Raw genomic sequence first — 25237 nt, forward strand, 5'->3', positions numbered from 1 at the left:
TAAATGTTGGGGAAAGTTACTTTAAAAAGTAATGCATTACAATATTGTGTTACTTCAGATAAAAGTAGCTAATTATGCATCATGTTACTTTTGAGTTACTTTATAAATCTGGGCAGGTCTTGCATGTTTGTTTTTAATATAAAAATTGCACATTTACAAATTTAAAAGCACTTTTAAACCAAAAGTGAAATGAATACGACTCAGGCTGAAGGAAATGTAAATTCATGCCTGTAGAGTAGGGGATGCAGCTCAAACAAATTACACGAAGAATATGAAAGTGCAATAATCAGAAATAACAAAAATTAAACACCATGGTCATTTTTGCTTAGTATGATTGAATTGGACCATCGAAGGTCAGTAGCAAAAACACTGGTTTATAAAACTGAATTCAATTAGATATTTTTGGAGGTTTCTATTAGTGCTGTCAAACCAAAATAAAAGTTTTTGTTATACATAATGCATGTGTGTACAGTATACTGTGTACATTTATTATGTAGATATACACACACATGCATGAATATATTTAAGAAATATATGTCATGTTTATATATTCAATATATTTATATATACTATAAAATATGATAATATATGCATGTAAAATTTTCAAAATATATACTGTATGTCTGTGTATTTATATATACATAATAAATATACACAGTACACATAAACAATAATATAAACAAAAAGTATTTATTTTTAATTTCTTAGCTGTGAAGTGTGAACCCTGTATCAAAATGGCGGTACTGTTCGGATGTCTTGTCTTAGACAGGCAAACACCGCTTTAGCAGTCATGTGCTGTTTCCATGGAAATGAATGGTCAGATCATCATTGCATTAGATGCACGAGGAGCCTATACATGACTGATTTAATGAGCGAGCGTGCAGATCCAGACACGTGCATGCACAACCGGGCCATACGGTTCATATGGCACATATCACTGTTCTGTATGCTGTCCGAGTCTCTCTATGTCTTTGTTCTCTTATTAGACTCTCTCCTTACATTGAGGGGCTTTCAGTTAGACTCAGAGGAGAGAGGTCACTCAAGCAGAGATTTATACCCCAGGGCCATCTTCTTGCTTGGGGCTAGAAGGCAGAGGTCTTTGCTCTGATTCCAAGCACACCTGTCTGGATTTGCAGGCATGGGCTGGACATCCGCCTCACACATCAATGCCTGGTCCCGTAGGGACAGAGATGCTCTCGCACAATCTGCCAGGATCTCTTTGAGGTGGGAGATTCCGCAGGGCTCATTGGATGTGCAGACGAGAAGCTAGCGAGGATGAGAAACGCACACATGCGCAACCTTTGCTGTAGATTGACAAATCAGCAGAAACGTTCGACTCTAAAAGCTATATTCTTTCAGTTGTGCGCTTCAAATCTCCATCCAGTAATGCCACAAAGGTTCAGGGTTTGTTCTGTCTCACTGCACATGAAATACATGAAATACCATCCTGTAAACATGACCTACAAGCTATTTCCCCTGCATGTGAATAATTGATAGATAGCATGTATGAACCCTGAACCCCTTGTCCAATACACACACACAGACACACAAAATATCCAGACAGGAATGAAAATACAGCAAGGGAGTGAAAAAGCACTGCCACCTGTGCGCCTGTTATCAGTGAAGGATGTTCTATCTGCAGTGCTGTGTGCCGAGGATAGATAGCACCTTCCCCGCTCACCACATGGTGGGGACAGAGGAATCAACACATGCTGCACGCAGATGCAGAGAATGAGAAAATGGAGGGGAGTAGCTTTAAAAGTCTGTTTATATCTAAACACAGACATTGCAGCAGGTGAAACGATTTTTCTTTTTGTCATTACATTAAATTGAGGGAGAAACAAACACTTGAGGCAGCTCTGAACATTGCCTGGTCAATAACCGTCACAGACCCACTGTTTTATATATTTACTATATAGTAAGGGTTAAAAATATCTAAAAAATTTCTAACAGTGTTTGAAATAAATCTGCATACATTGTAGATTTTATTTATTTTTGGAAAAAATGCAACAGGGAATATTCCATTTCGATATTTTTTGGAAGTGAAAAAAGGAGCTAGTCAAATGAACGCAGAAACAGCACAGCTATTGAGAAGCTTCAGTAGAACAACCACGAACTGATGCAATCGTGTCAGCTGTAATACTGTGCTCATAGCACATGCTACGCTCATCTAAAAGCTGAATAAATAAGCTTTCCATTGACCTACGGTTTGTTGGGACAAAATTGCCTTTAAAGTTATTCAAATGAAGTTCTTAGCAATGCATATTACTAATCAAAAATTAACTTTTGATTTAGATGTAGTATGAAATTTAATCTTTAATTAATGTCCTAATGATTTTTGGCATGAAATAAAAAACTATAATTTTGACCCAAACAATATATTTTTGGCTATTGTTATAAATATACCCCAGATATTTAAGATTCACATATAGTTGAGTATGCAAGGATTGACTGTATTGTCGTAAGTCATGAATTTACCAAAAAGATGACTAATGCTGCTTTAAAACTGAAATGCAGTGGTTTCAAAACTGTGCTGAAACACCCCAGCTCTGTCTCCCTCATCTAACACACCCTATTCAACTTGTCTGCTCATTAGATCAGACTTTAAGATCTGAAGTGGGTCAGAAAAGGTAAAGAGTTGTAAGAAAATATGATGCATGTCAGATCCGGGCCTCGTTTAGCAGCTCTTCAAGTAACTCCAAAAAAAGCTGCTGTGATGTCTCTTAATCAAAGAATAAAAGAATAAAAACTTTAAGGATTCATCTACATTACATTTACAATTTCTCTATAGAATTTCTCTATACAGTTTTGAATATAGCATGCTCTATACTGTGCTGAAAGGCAGAGATATGTTAAATATGATATTTATTAAAATAGGATGGTATAATGATTGTTGTAGAAATTGATTGAAAGTGAAGTGACATATGGTTAAGTATGGTGACCCATTCCTGGAAAGCTCTCAGTTATACTGTATTGCTGAATGGCTATATTCAATAGCTAAAAAGTAGTTAAATATTAGCAAAATAACATTTCATAGAGACATCAGTAGTTTTGGTAATGGCGATACTGGACTTTAGTCATAAATAGACAAATACTAGTCCCTAAATATTGGGGGGAAAAAAACTTTTTACCAGTTGCTTTCAAAGTAGATACAAGAGAGTATAATTAATAGGAGTGCTGGGAGTCTTTGAGGGCTAAACCTCAGGTAAAGTAGTAGACAATCTCTCAAAATAAGAACCATAATCACTGCACCCTTGAGCAAGGCAATTAACATCAGTTTTCTCCAAAGGTGAAGTGCCTTGTACCATTGTCTTTCTAATAGCTGTACTCCAAATGACCTTAGATAAAAGCATCTATTAATAACGAACCTACAGTTGTGTTTGTTACTGCCACTATACCACGCTATGACTCTTATCTATAGTTTTTATTTTTATACTTTAAATGAGCTTTTAACACAGTAAATCAAACAACTGTATAAGAGCAGCAACACTATGCGATTGCAAGCATGCATACTTGTGAACTGCATACGTAAGCATGCAGTTATCACTGAAGACAGGCTTGTGCTTTCTTACTGTGCATCAGAGTGCTATTCTGGTGGTGTAAGCACTTAGATAATTATAATGGACCTTGTCACCCTGCATGGTCAATTAGATATATGCCTATTTCCTTCAAGTGGTACGGACGTTTAACCTTCACTGTTTTCTGACAGAATAACATCTGCTTCCCTGCTAATTACCTGGACAATAGCCACGATGGCATCAAGACGGTGCATGTTTACAGGTGCTCTGACCCTGACAATCAGCTGACAGTAACCTTGATGACTTGACTAGTTAACAAGGCTAAACGTCCTTGAGATCATGTATACAAAGAAAAAAATAATATAATAATATAATAATATAATAATATACAACTCTAAATTAATTAAAAAACAGATGATTTTCAGGAAGACTCATATATCAGCCAAGGCTGCATTAATAATAATACTGTAAAAAAAAAGAATACTGTAATATTATGAAATACTACAGATTAAGTGTTTTATTTTTGAATATACTGTAAAATACCATTCATTCCTGTGATGGCAAAGCAGATATTTCAGCAGCCATAACTCCACTTTCGATGCCACTTAACAATGTTAAACTATTTTGCTTTTATTATCGATGTTGAAAATTCTGATAATTTTTATTTTTTTGGGGGGAGAACCACTATTTTTTTAGGGTTCAAGTGCACAGGAACTGCATTTGTTTGAAGTAGAAATATTTTGCAACATTATAAATTCGCATTCTTTTTTAATTTTGATCAAATTCGCTGGTTAATTAAATGACTGATTTCTTTATAAAGAATTTGTATAAAGAATTTTTGTTCAGTCTGTTAAATATTTGTACACACTCATCTCATAGCTGTCAAAGACCTTTAGCCGCTTACTAAAAAAGGAAATATTGAAACTAAAAGTGAAGCACCACAACCACCCTACCACTGAAATATTAATTTGAGAATTACTTGAGGAAAATACAGCGCTTAACTGCCCGTAGCCAACGGCAAAGTCAAGAAATGGCACTTTTTGCCTGCTTGACTGTGATTTACCAGAGGAGAGAACTTTAGTACCTTTGGTCTGACTGGAGTCAAGAAACACAACAAAAACATTATACAGAGCCCTGTCGTTCCTCTGCCTTCTCTTTCTCACTGGTAAATGAACTTTGCCTTGACTTCTGTTCTGTTTTGATGTTTTGGCTCAGGGGCTTGCAATTCCCAATTCTCACAGGCTTTAGAATGGCTTTGTAGAGCGAGAAGAGTGATCCCTTTCCAAGAGAGCGTCTATGTTAAAGACACGAAACTGTGACACTGTTTTGAGTGTGTGTTTGTGTTTAGACAAAGGTCAGAGTCAGCCAGGGGAAAGCTATTTAGTTGACTATTTCTAAATGAAAGCCATGACAGAAAATATAGAAAGTGTAACTGGCCTAATGGTCGCCTCGGGCATTCAGAAAAGGGAGTTTATTTAATATCTCAGTGTGCATTCATTTGAATTGCCACGTTGCTGAAAGTCTTTCTTATTTTCAACACCATATGAAGGTACCCCAAAGCACATTCCTAATGATCAACTGAAACATTGAAATATTAATACGATGTGTTATGCGCCATCAATAAATTCATAGGTGTATTCATGTACACACAAAATATCGACAAGCTTCCACAAAAAAATCAATTAAATACAAAGAAATAAGTATAAAGCCGTGTATGTGCAGACCAATTATCTCTGTTAGTAATTGCTTATTAGAATGTCTATTAATAACATGTTGAATGTTTATTAGTACTTATAAAGCACATATTGTACATGACCATATTCTATATCTAAATATATATTAATATGTTCTCTTTAAATATTTATGATTTTAACTGATATTTAGTAGAGGTTTTTAAGGTTTTAATTTTGTTACAGCAAATTTGTTATTTGCTTTTGACTCTTTTAGTAGTTTTATTTAATATATGTCTAGTTTTCATTAAATTTATTTCATTGTATTAAGCATATCAAGTCAAATATATAGTCAAACTATAATGAGATGCATACAATATGGACACACATACACACACACACACACACACACACACACACATACACACAGACACACAGACACACACACGCACAAGCAAAGACATCATATAAATGTTTCAATACAACTAAATATTAAAATGTATACCCAGAGGCTGAATAACAGAAAAAGGCCATTTTTATTTTTTATCTATTGTATTTAAACAAAATATTTCGCCACTACTCACTGTTACGGTACAGGCTTAATGGTGAAACCAGACTCTATAGTAAATCTTTATTTTGAAGCTAATATTGGTCTAAATCACTTTTGAATGAAATATGACTTCAACCGAAATACAAATGACCTTATCTCGGGCCTTGAGCAGCCTGCAGATGATTCAGAATACAGAAAACATATTAATAACTATACCATCGAAAAGGTGACATGGCTGCTAATGTAACACCTACGAAGTGCCTATTAACAATGCCTGAGGCCACCAGACCGAGCCTGTCACATAACAACAACGAACGCATGAGCGTTTGACTAATGCATGGTGCACAGCATATATTTAAGCGCAACGTACGCCTCTCGACTGATTAAAGATTCAACGTTAAATTGAAATCTGCAAGACAAGCTAACAGATAATTAATGCTCTGAAGTAAAACTAACATCTCTCTGAGAGGCGGCCCTGATTGCTTCTTCAACATGCCACTCTGCAGCTCCAACACCCAAGGCTTAGTGCTGTTTGGCAACATAAATGTTTACTATCTTAAGCTGTGAAAACCACGCTCACTCATGCAGCGCTCTGATCAACAGTTAAAAACACATTATGCCCACTTGTGTAGCTCGCAGAAGACTGTTTCCAAAACACCCAGGCAGTAATGAAGCCGTAATTGAAGGTTTTGGCTTCAGCGTGGAATATTTAACAGACAGAGATCATCAATTTTGATTTTTTCCCCCTGACCCCCAACCATTTGCAAGCAAGGATTCCCCTACATACTTGTATTGACTGCCCGGGGCCAGCGGGGGTGGTGGGAGCCGACAGGAACATGGGGGGTGGGGGTGCATGCTCTGAATAATGCATCTCTCAGACCAAACCTGTCATTGTCTGAAATATTGCCGGCATCATTCTTTGTGACAGAATAATGAAACATTAAAAAAAGGCAGTGGAGTGCTGCATTTTTAACAGAGGGCTCCAGAGCTCTGCACTACAGATCAGAGCCGATGGAGGAGGGTACGTCTGTGCATATACGTGCACGTTGGTTCGTGTTTTTTCGGGTGGGGGTTTCCTCTATATAATGCAAAATCTGAAGTGATTGGGGATCCTAATGATCAGCGAATGCAACGTGCATCTCTAATAATTACTGTTTATTCAACACTGTTATCTTTACTTAATAACTATTTATTGTACTGTCCATCGGGAAACTGTTTTGTTTTAATGTAAGAACACGTCTAACAGATTAAACAATTGCATAAAATGGGAAAAATATACGATACACTGCATAAAACGCTTTTCTTAATCAAATCTTTCGTTTCGTTTTCAAAATATCTACAAATTCTTAAAATTCTAAACATTTTCAGTTTTTGCTTGCTTTAAAACAAGACAATAATTTTACTTGTGTATAAAATCCTTCTTGATTTAAGATTTTTAAGATATTTTGGCTGGAAAAAAGGCAAAAATTGTAAGTAAAGGCGATAACTATAAAGCTATTGTTTATTTTAAGTGCACAGTCATCAGCTGCTTGAAATTCTCAAGCTTGTGACAGCAGGATTGATTACGATTGGACGTCAATATTTTTATGGAGTGTCTATTTACAGAGTGTCTATTTATTTAGCCCGCCTTATTGGCAGAAGCTATTTACACTAACTCCGCCCACCAACATGTGATTGGGCTAATCATCATTACAAAAGATGGACATTTGACATCAGCTCCAGTGGCTCAGATGGTAAAATGTAGGTTGATTGTATGTTGATGAGATTGAGGTGGGTTCGAATCCGTCTTAAATTTCAAATCACATCACAAAAGCATTTATTTTCAGTATAAATGAAGGAAATGATCAAAAAGTTGAAAATAAAGTCAGATTAATAATTTGAACTAAAATGAACATTTAAACTCAATAATTTTGTAAAGCACTTCAATTCTGATGTGCAGATATATATCATTTGCAATAAGTAGTATAAATAGCAGAAAATGCTATTTGCACTTAAATAATGCTTTTATTTTCAATTAGTGTAGATAGAATCCATTGCTATTCGCACTTACTACAAATAGCATCTATGCTAAGAAAATATTATGTTTTCACTAAGTGTAAATAGCATATCACTAAGAAATGCTACTATTTTCACCTGGTGGTATTTGCTATTGCTATTTGCACTTAGTTTTTACTGTATTTTTAATCAAATAAATTAAGCTTCGATGAGCATAAAAAAATTATTTAAGGAACATACAAATCTCACGGTAGTGTAACAGAAAATAGAACTTGCAATTGCGTACATTTGAGTGAATTTTTATAGAAAAACTATATGTAAAATAAGTACTATAAATCCATCAATTTTGTGCACGTTGTATTTGCCATCACTGCATTGTAGTCACTGAATCTCTGCAGTTCTTTCTACACTTACTTCTGCTTATGCAAGTTGCCTCCAGAAATCTGCAGTCAGTGCAAGAACTACGCTTCATGGTATCACTAAAAAGAGGCACAAAATTCCCTTCCTGAATCTTCACAGTCAGTGAACCTCGATGGTGGAAAGATCTTCCCAACGGCATCGGAACCACACAATCCCTTTTTACCTTCAAAAAACTCTTCAGCTCCTTCATGAGCACTCCACTCACAGCTATGGCTGCACTTACATCGCTTAGTACTTTTCAATTCTCTTGTCTTGCAGTGTTTCCTGAATCTAGCGCATACTTTTATACTTTTCCCAGCAACTGTGAAACTTTGTACCGCAGCATTGTCTCTCAAGGATGAATGACTTTGTTACATTTCTCCTAATTTGTAGATCACTTTGGATAAAAGCATCTGCCAATTGAATAAATATTTATATAAATGTATACATATTAGCATTATATCGGCACTTTGCTGTCTCTAGACATCGGTATTGGCCAATAAATAACGTATATAGGTTTGACCACCAGCCTTGTGTGCCAAAAAACTACTCTCAGCAATGGCAATGCCAATTTTTATGGTTCCTTCCTAGTCTCAAAGGATTGTGCATGCCTTTCTACGCCCCAATCCATAGCCACCAATAAAACCAGATTTCACAATATTTTAGGAATCAATACACACAGCTGAACTTCTCTGGCTTATATGATCTTCCTCCATGCCGTTTTTGAATCTGACAAAACAAAAGCTTTTATGACAACCGTAAGATATTTATCTCCACTCCGACACAAACGCTCAGCCCAGGCTTTGTTCTACAAGGCACTTTAAGCTTTTAATCGTTCCCTCTCTTGGCCTGGATGTTTGACGATACTTCAGGTGCATGATAATGGAATGCTCCCCCTCCCAGCAGGTGTCCACCATGTAGAGGCTCAGCAGCATCAGCACAAACTAGACTTATGGATCTCCCGTCTTGGATTTTTTTTCTCTCTCTCTCTCTCTCTCGCTCTCTCTTTTTCATCCTCTATTTGTGTTCGTTTTTTTTCCTTCTTCAGCTCTATTGCCATTAACTTGCACATTGAGTGATTTGAACTAACAGAACTGCTGATGACCAATGTACACCAAACTCAAACAGGACTAATTAAAGCACAGTATTTTGCCCAAGATCACGTTTATTCATTTTTTTAAACACACTATGTGACATTTGCCTGTTAATTGAGCATAATGGATGTACCTTTGCAGATAATGTTAAGCGGATATCACTTTGAAAGATAGACATGGTTTACTAATTATTCGTTAATGTAAAAGAACCTCAGCCCTTTTGCAATTCCAATCATTACTAATGGCTTGAACTGCAGCTCTAGGGAACAAGACAAATTACTGCGACAGTTTATGTCTAGATCTCAGGTACTATTTACCTGGGGTTAAAATCCATCTAAATACCTAAACAATTACTTTGTCCCTAGGAGCTGCAGGTCTGGAATTGAATTTAGAATGCTTTTAAAATGACTATTTATTTCCTGCATTTAAAATTAAGGCAATTCTTAAATAGCTATTTTACAAAAAAATGGTCTCAACCTTTATGGCTTTCTTTTTTGGTGGAACAACAATAATAGAGGTTTGGAAGAATTTTTTTTTGTAATTAAAAAAATATTTAAATTTTACTACTAATAATGTCATATACTAAATAATGTCATATAAGATTTGAAAGACTTAAAGGCAAGCTAAACAATACAGAATTATAATTGCAATTTTTGGGCGAACTGTTCCTATTCCTAATAAATTTAGAATTTTGTCCAAACATTCTTTTGGAAACCAGTACAAATATGCTTGTTTCCCTTGCATTTACTTGCTGCTGCTGATATTTTTATTGCTGTTGGTTCTGCACACCACAGTCTGTATCCCACACATTTGACAGAAATACTTTAGAGTATAGTAGAGAAATTTGAATATGTCAATATTTATGTTTAGAACTGAACAGGCAGGCAATATTTCACAGTATATTTAGTACTACGTGTACATATGCCAATGTTTAAAATGGCATGGCAAGTCCAATGGTGTGATGTATGTGTTTCAGAGGCTAAAACACCTCAGCTGCTGACTATTCATTTTCACGCCTTTTCATTTGCAAAGCTATCATGTTTTTCACTTTTCGTTTCCTTTTTATGAAGGGTTCAATTCAAATGACATCTATCTCGTTTAGGACCTTCCATCGGAGTGCGAGCAGTCCAATGACCAGAGACGGGCCTCGAGGGAGACATCACATACAGCTCACATAATGCCAAACGATGCTTGTGAGGGAGGTCCAAAATCCCCATAACAGTTAAACTGACAGCAACATTTACAGAGGAGTTTTTTTTTTTGTCATGGTTTTTATCCTTTCAGAACCACATACCTCATAAAACCACAACCTTCCTCGTACAGGACTGAGATAGCAAAGTGGCTTTCTTTTAGCATGAAAATGAACCCTAAGACAAGAGACCGGGACTGGGAGGTTTGAAGTGCTTTCTCATTTCACACTTTCATCTCTGTATTATTTTCCAACTGGCATCTGGATATTACAATCATGGGCTGACAGCAAACATTTCAAGTCTCCTTGGAATACAGGCAGGTCAAGGATTCTGGGTGGCACATAACTACTAACAAGTTCTGCATTTGCTTCTATACTTTAAAAAGGGATAGTTCTCTCAAAAATTAAAATTCCAAAAATAAACACATCTTTCATGTTCTACTGAAGAAAGAAAGTCGTATGGGTTTGTGTGAACTATGCCTTTAGGTAGCTTAAATATAGTTCTGTCATGACAAATCTCTGAGAGATTGGCACAGTAATGTGACAATGTCAATGTATTTGGTCTCGGCGAATTAGATTTGCTATGCTTCTGCGGCAGAGCAAGTACTGATACTTGCTACTGCTAATACGTCCACAAGATGCTGCTGTGTGTATGTAAGAAATTTTGCTGCTGCAAATATAACATACATGAAATAACCTCCATGTAGCATACACAAATAACCTCTAATCAGATCTACACAGGTGGAGCTGGGGATGGTGGAGGGTTCTTTCTGAAGCATGCTGCTACAGCAAGCACTAATCATATATTTGAATGTTGAGCAGCGAGCTCATTGGCTACCAATACAGGAGAGAACCAATCGGATGTGCCATGTGATATTGATTAGTAAGCTTCCAGACCGCTTTAAATGATTAGCCAGCTTCTCTACAACTGCTGTTCACAGATGTTCTGAATTAGAGATACGTTACCAACAATAATTTCAGTTCAACACCGTTTTTTATTTGTTGGTTTGGAAGGTCTGGTCTTTGTGCAGTGACACAGAAACGCTGACACCAGACTGACAATGCTCTCAGGCTATAAAATATTCTTGCTGTGCAACACCTTGCTTCAAGACAAGTCCGCTTTTTTTTGTCGACAGATGGCTTTGAAGTATAAAAGAAAAACGAGGAAGCTAGTTGCTAAGCTACACACCTACTTTTGAAAAGAGCTAATCAAATGTATAGAAATGAATGCAGGAGAATAGCATACTTCGACATAGTTTAGAGGAGACTCACCCTTGTGGAAAAAGAAGCATCCTTCAGCATGCTTTTAAATAGAGTACTTATTACAGAAATAAGTGCAAACTGAAGTATTAACTTTGCATATTAATTGCAAATAGTTAAAAATTAATTAGAAATGTATATTACATCCCATTAGATAATGTTTAGAGTGCATTTTTGACCACTTTAGTCGATCTTAAGCACATCTTCATTTTTAATTTCATAATTACTTCTATTTTCTTTGAAAACAACAAAAGACAAACAATGATTTAAAATGTACTTTAAAATAACCTGAGGAATAAACAATCATGCAAATGTACTCTAAGTACATTTACAGTCAAACTAAATATTATTCAGACACCAGATGTGATTTTAGTTGTTTTTTTTACTAGTGGGTCGCAAGACACTATAGTTCATTTATTTAAGTGAGGATAACAAAATAAACTGACCAGTAAAACATTGTGACCAAAAATTCTTCACAAACTTTGACATGACTATGTTTTCCTTAAGTCTTTTTTTCTTTACAGTAATTGCTCATGCAAACTTTTCATACCACAGACTAAACAAAACTAAGCATTTCTTGGTAATTGGTTGACCTAACTTGCCATTATATAATTGCGTATTAAATTACGGCTGACAGCAATTCATTAAATACTCTTCTAACATTTGACTCTGAGTTCTTGTCATATTTTATTAACATTTTCTAAGCTATAGTGAATAAACTGATAATGTGAGAAATGTGGACGATGTTCTTTTTTTTTTTTTCTTTTACAAAGGCATCCTGCTATCTAGCAATTAAAACGTATGCTATATAATATGATTTTATACCTTTAAAATGACTGTGAACATTCATTTGAATGTAACGGTGTCATATGTACAAGACATCATGCAGTAAGAGCTGGGTGTGTTTACTAACATTGTAAAGCGATAAAACCACATTCAAACTAAATAAAGAGAGACACCCAATATAATAACCAAAATAATATCCCTGTTACAAAAAACCCAAGAATAAACACACTAAATGCATAACTCTGATATGCTTTGGCTTTGCTGCATTGCAAAACTGCAATTTTGTTTCATATTTTCATTTACTCACCAAACTCCCTGGGTACAGAGATAGAGTAGACGCAGCTCTGTCCCGTTGTGTAGTTCCTTGGGAAATTCGGTGACAGCACGGTTCCTTCAGTCCCAGTGGAGCGACTTCCGCATGGTGCTGTTCACACAAAACACCCAGATCACTCATTACTTTATGCTTCAACATTCATGATAAACTGCTATTTTTGAGACACCAGCCTCGATAGAACTGATCTTGGCTAGCGAACCATGCACAAGCCATTTTACGAGTTTGATTAATTTTGTTTGGTCTGCGGCAGCAGGCCCGAACTGTTTATTCTCAGAGATTCTCCTAAACATCCATCTTTACTTGCAGACTCTACCTTGACAGCTGGGCAGCCCCCTGTTCCAGCCAGGCCTGCCATCATCACCCATAATGCAGGTAAGCGTGGAATAGCCCTGGAGGACGTAGCCTGCCTCACAGTAGAAGGTCACAGTGGAACCCAGCTTGTAGTCACTGCCCAACCGAGTGCCATTCATCACATTACCGGGATCAAAGCATGACTCCCTCAGCTTAGCTGTGTGAGATGGAGAGAAGGTGCAGGAAAAGCAAGGGCTGAAAATCACTTTAGGCATAGCTTAGCTTGCAGAATGAAACTGAGATTTCTTTACAACATAAACACATTTTTCTTCTAAGAAAAAGCCTTTTAGGGTGGTTTTGAAGCTTGTCTGCTAAGGATGAACTATGAACTGTAACTCTTAAAAAAATTATATGTTCTGAGAGAAAAAAATAAATAGATAAGAGTGAGTAAACATAGACAGGGTGTTCATTGTCGGTTGTACCACTTCTTTAAACTACTTCCGGAAACAGAATGCTTCAAAGTCACAGCCTGACTTTCCTCTGCAGTTCGATATGTGTGCTGTATACTGCATTTAATTAAAGGTTTAGGATTTAGGCTCTTGAAATGTCAGGGTCTACCTTTGTACTCCAAGTGGAAGCCGGTGTAGCTGACAGAGCCATCACTGCGAAAGGCCAGGTACATGGTGTTGGAGCTGCTCTCTATTCGTTCTGGAAGTTTGCTGTCCTGAAAGCTCCCGATCAGCGGGCTGTTGCTGTCCGGTCCATCGTAGATATACAAGAAGTCGTAGTTGGGCTCTATGCTGAAGCTAGGATAGATGATCAAAGAGGAGTTTTCTGAATAGAGGGATCAAAAGCTAGGCTGTGATCTGGATATTTGAGTCCTGAGATCAACTTTGCAGATGGCAGCATAAAGTAAAACATGTACAAAGCAAGTGGAGCCTGTTTTAGAATGATAGGGGAGACCAAACAAAACAACAACAAACTTATATATATATATATATATATATATATATATATATATATATATATATATATATATATATATATATATATATATATATATATATATATATATATATATATATATATATATAATCTTAACCTTCATCATGTAATTGACTTTTGTTTTACATAAAACACTATTATTACTATTAATAATGAAAAAAAAAAAAAGTGCTGTTTAAATTGTAAAAAAAAAAAAACTTAATAATTAAAAAAATAATAATAATAAAAATAAAATAAAAATTAATGAGGTGCTTCCAAACAAGCCACAAAACTACTTTTGGACAACAGAATTTAAAAAAGAGGACAGCAGACTACATTTCCTGTCTAAATGCCTGTTATGCATGCTAGGTATTTTTCTGTCTTGTCCATATGGCCTGCATGATAGTTGAACATTAGGGCTGATCTTAAATAAATATCCAGGCACCGAATGCCAGCTTTCACGTACTTCTAAAACTAAAAAGATACATAAAAACTCCCAGCACAGTATAAGCATCTCAGTCATGCTCTAAGATTTCCAAGACAGAGAGCCCCACATACAAACACTCGCACCTTTTCATTTGCAGTAAGGTGTAATGATAAGGTCTCGCCCATCAGTGGAGTCATTTGCATGAGATGGATTGTGACTGAATCAGATTTACACCCCCTTTTTCCCCCCATTATGCAGAGAGCGAATGCTAAGCATGCCTTCCACACTTCACTGCGTCAGAATCCACTGCTTAGGGGTTATTATAGGATAATTCATACACAGGATAAGATCCTTTACACCACATTAAAAAAGCCATTAATTTCTGATAAACAGATGCATTGGGTTTTTCCCCCACTCCATACCCTCTGTAGCTGTCAATCAGAAAACAATTATTTCTGCAGTAATCAGGTTGATAGCACAAACTGTACTGTTGCTAAATAGAGAGACACCCGGCTGGGATTACATTTGTAGTGTTGCTAAAAGAGGTCACTTTTTTTCAAAGGGCTGGTGCGAGTGTATTGTTCATTTCCAATTTCATTGTGGACATATTTCATATTGTGGATTTTTTAAGGGGAAAGAAGTCAGTAATGGACTGTGTAATGAAAGTCTTTGAGATGGAACCGAACGAGAGCTATTTATTAGAAACCTGTTTGAGACATTGCCCTTCTGGCAGAACTCCAACATGCTTATTTACTCAGAGAGAGGACAAAATTCAAATGAGAAAGAGTCTACTTCAGATGTAACGCTAACCACGAGAATGACACTACCTGCTGGGCTAGGTAAGAAAAAAAAAAAAACCCAGAAAAGTTCTTCATCATCTGTTTTGGGTCTGATGTATGGCTTTAACTACTAGCTGTGAAGGTTCTGAAAAATATTAGGCGCGGAAAACTCACAAAACAGCCTCAAATGGCAGCTCCTGTTGTGATAAATGTTGTAAATTGTGACACACAGGCAGAACGGAAGATTGTTTTTGAGTTATTGCTGTCATTAAAGGAACTGCTCTTAGATGATGAGTCAAAGAGAAGAAGAGGCAAAGTTTAAACGTTCAACGGTATTTCAAAGTGCGAGCGTGAGAAAAGGATATTCAGAAGAAGAAATGCTGAAACCTAAGCACTTCTTCTTCTGCTGACTGCGTGCGAATCCTGATTAATATTCCGCGGCCTGGACGTCTGGACTAGACCCTCGAGTCACCCTTTGATCCAGGTGGAAGGGAATCGCATGCTAGCGCTGCTATTAGCATTAACATGGAGGGAGGACTACGGCGACTGTCAAATACGACAAACTCCTACAGCACTCGAACTTAACCCCGCGCTGACCCTGGCTGGACGGAGAATCCTGCTTGCGGCTTAAGCGTCGCTACGTGTTGGCTAAATGAAAAATGGACATAATTAGCAACATGATTGGACTGTGAAGGAAATTTATCAACCCTGCTTTTATACTAATTGGTCACATCACTCAAGGCAGAGACACCGCTCTACACCTTTAAGGCAAGACGAGGGGAAGCTGGAAAAAAAAGGACCACCGTCAGGTTCATTACAGACAAAATGAGCAAAGAATTCCAGCTGGGCTCATTATCTCTCCCAGACATGAAATGCATTTTAATTCAGACAGTGATAGCCGTCGCCGCTACATAATTACTCAACATGTCGACTGCGGCCATGTCGAAGGACACCGTGGGCGCTCGTTTTGAATTCAGCGTTATGACACAGCAGCCTCTAAATGAACTCGTGAACTTATCAGTTTGAGATATTATAGCTCAAGTGAGGGCATAAACGAAAGGCCAGGAATAGGCGCATCGCAAGATTATTTCTGATAGTGCGTCTTACTGTCTCATCGGCCACAATTTAAAACTCGCTGACCCCAACACAATAGAGGGTTCAGCTGATATTAACCTTGCGACAGAGAACCGCACTGTCTGCATTCACAAAAACTTCCTGGACACCAGTGGTAAATATAAAAACCTCCCCGTACACTCTAACACAAACGCGACCTAACGCTAATACATATCTGATTTTTACTATTTAAAATAATTTCTGTCTATTTGAACATATTTTAAAAAGTAATTTATTCCTGTGATCATAGCTAAATTTTCAGTGCCATTACTCCAGCCTTCAGTGTCACATGTGACTGGAGCAATGATTTTTATTATGGGTTTCCGTACACCACTGATAAACAAAAAAAAAACTACAAAATCATATTATTCAACAATCTAAAACAATACCACAGCCATTCAGAATAAGAGATTCCTTTACCTGATGAATGCAAGCGACAGGACGTAATCAGAGTTGACGGCTATGAGCCAGTCGCAGTCCTTGCTGTGCGGGTATGGATGAGGGAAGTTGGGTGACAGAATAAACCCAGAGGAACCAGTAAGATTGCCCCCACACGGAGCTGGGAAAACACAGAGGACTCATATCAGCAGCATATGGGCATTAGTAACACATGAGGAGAATCTCTTATTAAAACATGCGGCTTGAACATCTGTGCGAACCAGGAGCCCAGAGAAAGAGTGCTGGAGTGAACATGCAGAGACAGAGATACTGAGAAAATTTGAAGCTCCTCTAAGGAACCGGTCCATGTAAAGCGCTCATATCTTATATATGAGAATGGGAACTACAGCGAGAGAGAAAGGTTATTTAGAATATGAAAGGATAAGATGAAAATCCTGTACCCGCTTCCAAAATGAAGTATCTTTTGAAAGAAAGAGACAATTCGTATCTCGTTACTTGATATTCATTCATTTGGGCACACTTTCATGTCACAGAGATGATAAGGAATCTCAATGGTGTCGGGTCCCTCAGTTTGCATACAGCTCTTGAGAATGGGCTGATAAAAACTGCCTAATTTTAAAGCACTTTTTAGACACAAGTTCTGTTGTCAACATCTAAAGCAATATGCAACAATTAACTCAGCCTCTTAGATGTCTCAAAATCATGAATATGCATTATGAAAATGAGTAAAACAATACTTATGTATGAGGCTTTGTCTAATGTTTACAGATACAAATACAATACACCATTATGCCTTTTTCTAAAGCACTGGGGCATAAACACCATTTCTGAGTCAACTGTTAGAGATTGTATTTTTTATTAAAATATTATTTATCATAAAACTAACCTACCAGGAAAAGTAGCTAGTTTTAAACATATATTTCTATCAGTGATCTTTTTGACTGCATCTAACAATTAAAAACATATAGCAATTATCATTTAAGAGATAACCTTGAGTGTCATTAAAAATTGTGGCACAAAGTAAAAATATTTACTTTGAAAAATTCAGTAAATTAACTTTAAATTAAATATAATATATGCACACCAACATGTGGCCCCAAACTAGCCTGCTGCTAATCCTACATTTTTAATCAATTTATTAATTGTAATATGAGCACTGTCACTTTTGTGTAGCTTTGCATTATTCCAAAACCAAATGCATTAATTCCTTTAATTAAATTCCAATATAAAACCTTACCTATACAGACAGGAGGGCTTGGTTGCCAATAGTAGCGGTTTTCCACTTGTATGCAAGTAATCTTTACATCTCCCTGCAGCTCATACCCAGGATCACACTGAAAGGTCACAGTGTCCCCAGGCTCCCGACCATCTCCATTACGACTGCCATTCATAGGAACTCCTGGATCCCTGCAGGCAGTGGCCACTGAACCTGTAATCACATTCAAAACTAATTAGCAGGCAAACAGCACCTTCTTATGAGCAGTTACTGTGTGCTGTCAATCGAAATACAAGGCTCCAATCAGAACTCCAGAAAAAGAAAATCAACTCACTTGAGAACTCTATGGCAAATCCAGACTTGCTGATGTAGAAGTCAGTCTCGAACTGGATGGTAACCATATTGAGGGTGCTGTGGATGTTCTCCGGCAACAGAGAGCCGCTCACCTCTCTCAAAGACATCTCATTCTCTGGGGGCCCGTCCCATACCCTCAGGATGTCGTGGGACGCTTCGGTGTCGAAGGCTAGAAACTGCAGGCTGTTAATATAAAAATAAACACATGGAGATGTATCCAGTCATACTTCATTAGATGCACAATGTACAGTGATAGATACAAAAGATTGTCTGACATACAACAGATGTGCCATTCATTATTATTCCAATGCATAAAACAAAAAGCTTGCAAGAGATCTCATAGTTAACTGAATCTAATACGCTTTTGACACTGGAAATTAAATGCTTTTTAAACAAGAGGGGGAAACCATTTTTTTTTTAGTTATGGCAATATTGCTTATTTATATAAACTAAATAAAAAAATATTAAAATACTAAATATACAAAATAAAATAAAATATACTAAAATAACCAATTACAACTGAAATAATAAAAACTTTATTAAATAAAAATAAGACAAAAAACACAACAAAATGACTGCAATTTAAAATACTTAAAAATTATTAATCCTAAAAAAATGAATTCAATTAAGTGTACCGTATTTACAGCGTTCAGCAGATTATTCCATATTTACTGTGAATACAGTAGATAGGAGAGTTTGATTCGACAGAAATGAATGTTCAAAATTCTTTGCAGAGCTGTGACGAATCACACAAAGGTAGTGTCAGACAATCATATCGCAAATATTATGCTCCAGGGTTCAATAATTGAGGAGAACAATCGCATCTCCTTTCTGAGCGGCAGCCCTTGATAACAATTTAGCAATCTGGTCTGATCGAGACATCAGCCGCAGATGAACAAATAATGAACGAGTATGCGATTTCAAAAAGCTTTTGCTGCTGAGAGAATTGGAAAGAGGACAAATTATTGGGTTGTAGTGCAACATTAAAAGTGCAACGGCGTTTTAAGCCTTATAATGAGTTTGGCCGTGCAGGTGGTAAACAAAGAGATTTACGAGGTACCGTCAGCTCATCTGATGTCTCCTTTTCTCTCTTTACATCAATGGCCAAGTCTGCCATTAGTGGTTTATTAATAGATAAAGACCTCTAGTCTCAGCTGAATTTGCTGGCTGCATTCTTATGGGCTCAATAATGTTCCAATCGCTAATTCTAGAGGAAGACGGACAGCAGATGGACAGTTGGAATCGAATACTTATCAGCACCTGATGATGTTGCCCGAATCCACCTCAACGACCCAGGTACAGCGCAGATTGTTGTCATAGGGGAACGGATAACCTGGCGACAAGATGCGTCCTGATGTATCCCCTTTAAAACGGCCACCGCATTCAGCTGGGAAAAAGAAAGGACAAAACGGGGTGGGAGAAAGACACAGATTTGAGAAGAAGAATTAAACAGTGGTGAATTTATGCATACTCTCACACTTGTACAAACACATCACGGCCCCCGAAGATTTGCAGACGAGCGCTGAAATAATTAGGGGTGCCTGGCAAACAAGCACAACACGAGTGGGGCCGTCCGAGAATAAAAAGCAGTGTAAAATACACGGTTAGATCAATAAACCATCGTGAGGTTTTCAGACATCTAAACAAGGTGCAAAAAGTTTTTGGATCGTACAGAATAACAATTTATTGATTTACTTTTAGATCATTTTTGATAGGTACTGAAGCTGAATAATTCAGTTTTAGATTTTAAACTGCAGTGAACCAGTTACTTCTCCCTACACATATTGCTAAAATACGATCTATATATTGATAAATCCTGTAACGCGGTCAATTACAGTCAGCAATGTGTCATGTATTGAGGCTTGGGAAACGATCCCATTAGACTACACATACTTATTTATCTCACGTCTAATAAAATTTGAACAATTGAAATTGCTAGAAGATGCTTGATTCCATCATAACCATCTTTATTGTCTGGCTTATTAAAGCTTATTTTATAAGAAATAAGCATGTTTAGGCACGTTATTCTTACTAAATATTATTTTAAATATTTGTCTTCATTTTGACATATTCCTGAGTATATCAGTGTCGTAGATCACTGTAAATTGCAATTTTAACTTTAATTATTGCTGACTGTATATTTATTTAATCTATAATCATCATTAATTAACATTATGTTGTAACAAACAATTCTCCAAATGTCAAATTAATTCTAATGATTCAATTATATATTTTGTATATAATTGAAGAAACAGTTATGCAAAAACACAAAATGCATCCCTTAACAATTACACCATTAATCATTATTACCCTTTTTAATATATATTGTAAATATTAAAAAATATATATATGGTATAAGGGCCTATGTCATCCGCTGGAGTGCTACTCTCAGTGAAAGCTTGAGATTACAATTTAGAAAGATTTAAATATGGATATATATTTCATACAAAAAAAAAGCACTGATTCACTTGAGAAGGTCTTTACTAACCCCCCATAGCTGTGTGGAGTCTTTTTTATTTATGTACTTTTATTGGACATCAAAATCTCAAACCCCATTTACTGCTATCATAAAGCTTGGAAGAGCCAGGACATGTTTAATATAACTCAGATTGTATTCATCTGAAAGAAAAAAAGTCATATACACGTAGGATGGCTTGAGGGTAAGTAAATCATTGGGTAATTTTCATTTTTGTGTGAACTATCCAGCATACAGTATTTTAAGGTCATTTCACACTGCACCTACGGACAACTTATTTATGAAATGTGTATATTTAGGATTAATAAAGCACTAGCTATGGAATTACAATATCGTTTTCGTCATAGAATAAATGGTAGGGACAGTTTTGCAGGACAACTTAAACAAACTACCATGTTTGAATTGTACTTTGCATTATACAGAGTCTGAAGTGTACTTTAAGAAAGTTTTATATTTAAAAGTCCACAATCAAGTCCCCACATCTGAAATACACAATGGTGGATTCGACTGGAACTGTTTCACCACTCCTCTATTCTCCTCAAATTCCCTATAAGCAGTCAAGGTGATTTGTCAGCTTCAAGTAAGAACATCAATCAAATGAACAAATGAGCCTGACGTCCATTCTGATGCCTCCTGATGGCATTCAGACTAGCCACTTTAGCCCTCTGTACTCGGTTCATTATTAGTCGGCTTTCACAAGCACTTTATTAGGAAACTTTAATTGCAGGCACTCTCTTTTCCCCTCAGACCCCTTTTCTATCTTCCCCTATCCTGTCTTTCCCATTCTCCCTCTTGTAAAAAACTGCAGGGGCCGGGAGGAACAGTTTCGAGAGAGAGACATGCACCGTTTCTTAATGATTCCCTTTTCAGCAATTCCTGTCACTGAGCCTCATTTGCATAAACCATCTACATGACAAACAATGGACGCACAGCTCAATGAAGCCTGAATAACAGGGTTCAGATTGCGACTTGATTAATCTGAACATTAAAGTGTTTTTTAGACATCCGGAATAGAGGCATCTTCCAAACGTATTCCTCCCCAGCTTCTCGCTAAACCAACATCCCGCCATGTTCATCGCTCATCAGGGCAGCGTCTCAATCACGTGTCACTGGACGGTAAGGAGCGCTCAATCACCCCTGATTGGCTGCTCACGCTTTGAAAATCAATGCAGGAAGATTAGGAGTTGAAAGGGCCTCTGGTTTGCGGCTGAAAATTTGTACGTTCTCTCTTTTTATGACAATTATGCCAACATGAATTGTCGAGCCGTCTTGCGCTAGGTGTGTTTATGACTGCGCGTTACGCCACTGCTGTTGAGAGGAATGATGATTTAGCATTGCGGTGGTGTAGCTTCCTCTGCATTGGAATGTCTCATTCCCACTTTTACCTGTGAACTTGAATGAAAAAATATAAAAATAGTTAAATATTTCATCTCTAATAAAAAAAAGAGGATACGCCTTCTCACTATTTTGATATATCTCACTTTTGCTAAAGGTCACATCAAATGACCCGCACATTTCGCCTGTCAAAGGAAGTGAAATATCCTCCACATTATTAAGTATGTATTATTAATGCTGGCAGATAAGCCTGAAAAATATCAGCCTGAAACTTCAAGGCTGATTAGTATTTTGCAAGCCTATCGGTTTTGAAATAGAAATGAGACGAATGTGAGTAAAAAACATGCTCTGCGTTCAACACAGGAAAGTCACTGTGTTTTATCTACGTCTGCCACGCGGAAGCAATTTGGACGAGCGCTCTGAGTCTAATCAGACCTCATTAAGACTAAATCTAATAGTGCGCAAATCTGATCTGGGGTCAGTAGACATACCAATATCCAACTCATTGGAGACTAAATCCCCATAATCACCATTCATCAGGAAAATGAAGGAAGTAATAGCGGCACACAGTCCTATCTCAACCCCTCATGTGCTATGCTTGATGAAGAATCATCTCCGTAGCTCAACCGGGACCCCCTGCATCAGCTACAATATTAACAACCTGCACCATTAATCGCAGATGGTGAGAGGGGCTTCCACACGTAACAAGGATTTACTTTAAAAGGTTAAAAGCAGAATAATCTGACTTTTTAGAAGCTCTAATGTGCTTTTTCTTGTGCAAAATATGAGCAATATTGTTGCTTTGCAAGCTACAGAAATGGGGAGTGGCTTATACTGCAGCTCTTGATAATTATGACAAATCGCTGAGAGCAACATTGAGCTCAGTTATGATAACCAGAAGGAGAGATCAAGCTGGAATGATACATACTCTCCAATACCGAAGTTCAAATGTGGTTTCTATGACAACAAAAACCTCAATGCATGGCTAAAAGACATGAAGCAATCATTAATGTTCTAATAAGAATATGCACCGTTCTGTAGTCCATCAATTTGCCTGATCGCATTAAGCAATATACTCCTTGAATTTTTCAAATGACAAACACCCCCCCCAACCAAAAAAACCCAACAATATAATACAATATCACTAATTTTTTACATTGACAATTAGTCATCATATAATGTCATATTGTACATTTTGCCTGTTAACTATTTACATTATTAAAAATGACAATTGGGACTACACGAAAGAAAAGAAACTAAATAAATAAATTTTTAAAACATTATTTCTGTTTTCTTTGCACACAAAATTCTTGTAGCTTTATAAAATTAAAGTTAAACCACTGATGTGACATGGACTATATAAACAATATCCTTACTACCTTTCTGGGCCCTGAATGTGGTAGTTCCATTGCTGTATATGCAGGGTCAGATTTTATAAAAAATATCATAATATATTTTGTGTTCTGAAGATGAAAGGATTTCTTACATGTTTGGAATGGCATGAGTAACTTTTGGGTGAACTATCCCTTTAGCTAATTATTAGCTATGACTTTGCCTTAATAAACTTATAATTTGTTACTTTTTAATAGTAAGGTAGTTGCTATGTTGGTGTATGGGAGTAGAATAAAGCATGTAGGCAAAGTAGTAATATGTAGGTTATAATATATTAATATATGCAGGAAATAGCATTATTAAATGCTCAAGAAGTATTAATAAACAGCCGATATGCTAGTGAGACTTAAGATAAAGTGTTACTAATAACATTTAAAAATAATCTTTAATATGCTAATTAATATATAAATTGTTATTATTTTCACCTTTTTGCTTTTTGACCATTCAGGAACAAGATTAGAAAAGTCAGTATACAGCATAACCTTGAAACTTTTAAATCACCTACATGATTCCTAATGCTACATTAAGCTCTGGTTGTGAACGAATGGACCAATATATTGTACTGAGTCACCGTTAATGGTAATGATCCTTTGTAACGTCTCTGCACTTTCATTTTGTATATACAATGCAGTCTGCTGGACATTATATAGCTAAATAAACCCAGACAGCATAATAAGGACCAATGAAAATAGTTGGATTAGAGGAAAAAAAGTGTAAGGTCGATTCATGAGGTAACCTGCTTATAAGCACACCATGCAAAATACCCTAACATATGCAAGTCACGTCCATTTCACAACATCAAATATACATTTTACTGTGGCTTTTCTGGCTTTACAAGAAACTACTAGGATGCAAATAGTAGTGCTGTTACAAATAAATCACTTGCATTCTTATAGTAGACTCATAAGGGTATCAAAAACCTGAGAGAATTCAAAGCCTGCACTTATTCTGATTATACACAAGCCTGTGACCCTGCTTCAAAGTACACTAATAATTTACTGCACATTCTTTCTCCATAGTTTGTAGAAGTCTTACCGATGCAGGAAGGAAGAGGATTATCCCAGGCCCGCCTCTCTCCTGTCATGCATTTGAGCACGCCGCTGCCGTGAAGTGTGTATCCAGGGTCACACTTGTAGGTGATGGTGCTGCCAGAGAAGTGGCCCTGGTCATTGACCTTGAAACCAAACTGGGGCACCCCAGGGTCCTCACAGTGAGAAAGCTCAAAACCTGAAAGACATTATGGCTGTTAGCTTGCTGATGGCTGTTTGACTCCAGACCATGTCAATATTTTCTTAAGAGTAGCGTTTTTATTGTACTTTTTACATCATTTATTAAACGTCTCCACATAAACCTGTCAGAAATTGCAAAAATGGAGCACTATGATAAGTTCAGTAAGACTAGATTCAGAACAAACCATTCTGCATTCAGCTTTATGAGTTCATTACAGCGATGATTGCTGAAATTTTCTATTGCCTGATATTTTCATGCTGCTCTGTGGCAAAGCTGTAAAAGTTTGCCATTAATGTGATCATTAACGGCAACAATTTGAAGTTAAGATCCTACTGGGCTGGTAGGCCGAGACGGTCCCTTGCTAAGCAGGCAGAACAATTAAGATTAAGTGCTTGGTTAATTTGGAGCCATGATCAGAACCAAAGCACAGACCCTCTTACTGTGCG

The 25237-nt window shown here is 36.8% G+C and overlaps 1 protein-coding gene across 1 annotated transcript in view; it reads right to left on the reverse strand.

Moving 5' to 3' along the window:
• Positions 1-25237, reverse strand: part of csmd3b (CUB and Sushi multiple domains 3b) — a 332481-nt gene that overhangs the window by 80431 nt on the left and 226813 nt on the right. Inside the window, 8 exon segments of the mRNA XM_043218230.1 lie at positions 12769-12885; positions 13109-13303; positions 13705-13892; positions 16810-16948; positions 18026-18217; positions 18339-18541; positions 19619-19745; positions 24597-24788. Coding sequence (XP_043074165.1) covers positions 12769-12885; positions 13109-13303; positions 13705-13892; positions 16810-16948; positions 18026-18217; positions 18339-18541; positions 19619-19745; positions 24597-24788 — 1353 coding nt within the window.

The sequence above is a fragment of the Puntigrus tetrazona genome, chromosome 19 (genome assembly GCF_018831695.1).
Source record: "Puntigrus tetrazona isolate hp1 chromosome 19, ASM1883169v1, whole genome shotgun sequence".
Classification (NCBI taxonomy): domain Eukaryota; kingdom Metazoa; phylum Chordata; class Actinopteri; order Cypriniformes; family Cyprinidae; genus Puntigrus; species Puntigrus tetrazona.